Raw genomic sequence first — 3,856 nt, 5'->3', positions numbered from 1 at the left:
CCCATGATGGGCGGGAGCGACGTGAGTACGCCTCTGTGTTTCTTGATTTGCGCCACCCCCCATGGGTTGGCGCCTGGCGTCACAAGTTTCAGTGCCAACAATGTCTGGTGGTGTTCTCGGCTTGCCATCTCGGATGGGTTGCAGGGAGACAGGGTGAGGGTGGTGCAGACGCTGCTCTTCGTCACCGGCATCAACACGCTGCTGCAGTCGCTCTTCGGGACGCGGCTGCCCACGGTCATAGGCAGCTCCTACGCCTTCCTCATCCCGGTGATGGCCATCGTGCAGGACTCATCGCTCGCGGCCGTACCTGACGACCACAAGGTGAGCAATCATTCATTCACTTTCACTTTCTAGTATCCGCACATTCAGAAATTCTTTAATGGTATGGTCTAATCAAAACCATCTTTGAGCAGAGATTCCTCCAGAGCATGCGGGCCATACAAGGGGCGGTTATAGTGTCCTCCAGTATTCAGATCATCCTTGGTTACAGCCAGCTCTGGGGTATTTTCTCCACGTACCACCACACACACTAGTAGGAAAAGGGGCTTTTACCCCGGTTCATAAGGGCCTTTAGTCCCGGTTCAGGAACCGGGACTAAAGGGTCGTTACTAATGCCCTAGCCCTTTAGTCCCGGTTCTTACACGAACCGGGACTAAAGGCCGTCCACGTGGCCGGTGCGGGCAGCCCAGGCAGGAGGGCCTTTGGTCCCGGTTGGTGCCACCAACCGGGACCAATAGGCATCCACGCGTCAGCACCTGGCAGGAGCTGAGGTTTTTGTTTTTTTTGAAAGGGGAGGGGGTTTGGTGGTTTTGGGGGGTTAATTTAGGTTGTTATTAGGTAGCTATTAGACAGAAGTGTCCTCTCTTATATCTCCGTGCTTGGTTTACCAATGCTACGTACTGCTATGCCTAAACATGGCTTAGATTGAAGTGAAGGCAACATGTGGTGCATGTCGAAAATAATACTAATCCGGACATGATCAAGTTTGGATTGTACTACATTCGACACGCACCACATGCATGTTGCCTTCACTTCAATCCAATCCATGTTAATTTCACCCGCTGATATATAATAACTCTTCATGCACGCATCATGCATCATCATATACAATAACAAGTCCTACTAATCATCATCATACAACTTCTACTCGTTATTAATAACAAGTCATACGATCATCATCCTCACAGTCATCGAACCAACCCTACTTAATTGTTCTTAGCACATGATCATCAGTATTAGATAGGACCGAAATACCCTGTTTAAGGTAAAATAGCATAAAACAATATAGACCCTGACTCTCCATTATGGAGAATGGAGATCATCCTGTCTCCAATTCTTGCGCCTCGCTTCCTTTTGCTTCCAAGAAGCTCCTTGCGACTGTCCATACATTTTTTCCATTCTTTGATTTGCATGTCTCCACCTCTTTTAGAAATCCAGTATGGACAGTTGAGATTCGTAGGATGACCTGGTTGTATATTCAAAACATCAAGCCTACCATTCTGATACATCAAATGAGGCACACAATCCTCTAGGAATATATGTTGAAAAACATAGTAATAACTTCATAGTTAGCAATGATAATGCACTAGTTTTAGAACTATGCAAAATATGCACGGATGTCGTAATAGTAAGAAATCTTACCAGGGTATCTCCATAGTAGTTACCGTAGTTCACCACGTGCACTAGTGGCACGTATGGAGGACCATAATGATGAGGAGTTTGATTGTAGATATTGTAATTCTCAATATCAGTACAAAATCCGACCAGATGAGTTTTCTCCTCTTAAGTTAACTCAGAGCCATCGGTGTAGTAGGTTCTGTCTACCATGTTCTGCACATTGTTTGAACAATGAAAATAAGCTGTCAACTATTTTGAAATGAACAATATAAATTAGCTAATAACTATGTTTGAGAAACTCACATAGCGATAGAATTGGAGGCGTATCAACAAGGACCCAAATGTCCATATTGTCTTGCTCGATGTCAGGATCACCAAGATCCATGGTGACAAGCATACCCTCATCAAAACCATACATCTTGCAAAATGCTTCCCAATTTTTGCAACCAAAATGGGTTACGCTCTCAGCATTATGCAGATTTACTTCAAAATCCACATCATGATGTGTCCTTAGGTGAATTTTCTTCGTTTCAAAATTTTCATGGTCTTCAAAACCCATCCTCTCCAAGACATAGCGTCTTGCATGGCATGGGATAAACTATACTCGAATTGTAAAAGATGAAATTACACGTTGAAATAGTTGAAGTCGTGCTTAATTACGAAAAAATAACACTTGTCGTCGTTGCGTACCGTTTCAACATCGAACGTCTCCTCCAGCTTAATACTGAAGCGCCGATCTTCGTCCAGGTGAGGCCTGTCGCACTGACCTCGGTCGTCGTGGCACCAGTCGCACTCCCCCGGTTGACTTTCGTCGTCCGAGTACGACATTTCCTATGTTCATATATAATTAAAATATTAAACATCTACAATTAAATATATGTACTAAAAAACCTAAGTTAGATCATTATTATTCATCACGGGTTGACTATCGGTGTGTCGAGTCTTTTCTTGAAAACTCTCAGCTCACGTGGTGTATACATTCGACCGTTGGTGATGGTCGCTCCTCCCTTTGTCCCCGTGTGCATTACACCAAAATGTCTAGCTAGCACACGGGAACAAAGGAGAAGCGACCCCCACGACAACAGTCGGGATTCTTCGTCCTCTCATATATATATGGTGGAACTCTCCCTCACTGATTCCTCTCTGACATTTGCGACCGTCGGTGATGGTAGCTCCTCCTTTCGTTCTCGAGTGCATTACACCAAATTGTCTAGCACACGGGAACGAAGGAGAAGCTACCCCCACGACAACAGTCGGGATTCTTCGTCCTCTCATATATGGTGGAGACTTGACAGACTTACAGTCAACCTGAAATATCGTTTAATTATCTTTCTAAAAGAGGATTTGGCTGGTCTCACCTCGATGTCGGAGGGGGCGGTGACGGGGACGACGGCGGGGATGATGGAGGGGCTTGGGGGGGCCCCTAGATTTCTGCGAAAACAAAAACCCTATAAGCTATCAACTAATCATAGTGCTTCCCAATTTTAGCATTCAAAGTAGGATCGGAGTAGTTTTCCACTTTGAGCATTCAATAAGCAAAATCAAATCACAAAATAAAGTAGTATTCAAATTAGGATGCATTCAATTATAAGCAAAACTACATCATCTCCATGCGTCCGTACATTGCCGAATATTATCACTAATACACCTCGAATACTATCATAGATATAGCATCGCTAGTACAGCTAGAACAGTAGCGCCCGACGGTTATCGGCGCGGGCGGTGGACACCCAAAGGGACGGAACCATCACAGGATCATAGCTCCAGTGAGATCCCTGAAGAACCTGCCAGGTACTGTCGAACTTGCACTCCAACACAACCATCACTACTAGAATCAGCTAATTTGCCATCTGCCAGCTCTTTGCCGTCTGCTAGCTGACGGCAAAGAAGCTCTTTGCCATCAGCTACCCAAAAGCAGACGGCAAAGAAGCTCTTTGCCATCTGCCAGCTCTTTGCCATCTGCCAGCAGACGGCAAAGAATCTTTGCCGTCCGCTGGCAGACGGCAAAGAGTGAGGTGGCCCCCACCCCCCGCTCGTTTGGGAAAAACTTAACGGGCCACCTCTTTGCCGTCCGCTAGCAGACGGCAAAGAGGCAAAAAAGCGGACGGCAAAGAGCTCACTACCTAACGGCCCGTACCCCCGCCCGTTACTCACTTCTTCTCTCCCTCGCCGTTTCTCTCCTCCCACCCCGCCACCGCCGCCGCCCGCCGCGCGCCGCCGCCGCCCCGTCGCCCCGGCT

The 3,856-nt window shown here is 46.7% G+C and overlaps 1 protein-coding gene across 1 annotated transcript; it reads left to right on the top strand.

The window, feature by feature from the left end:
* The first annotated feature begins 3 nt into the window (after positions 1-3).
* Positions 4-533, top strand: LOC123176721 (nucleobase-ascorbate transporter 1-like). Its single transcript, XM_044590804.1, has 2 exons — positions 4-321; positions 414-533. The coding sequence occupies exons 1-2, from the start codon at positions 4-6 to the stop codon at positions 531-533; spliced, it is 438 nt and encodes a 145-aa protein (XP_044446739.1).
* The last annotated feature ends 3,323 nt before the right edge of the window (positions 534-3,856 follow it).

Source organism: Triticum aestivum, unplaced genomic scaffold (genome assembly GCF_018294505.1).
Source record: "Triticum aestivum cultivar Chinese Spring unplaced genomic scaffold, IWGSC CS RefSeq v2.1 scaffold130422, whole genome shotgun sequence".
NCBI classification, from domain to species: Eukaryota; Viridiplantae; Streptophyta; class Magnoliopsida; order Poales; family Poaceae; genus Triticum; species Triticum aestivum.
This window is presented reverse-complemented; position numbering and strand designations above follow the sequence as displayed.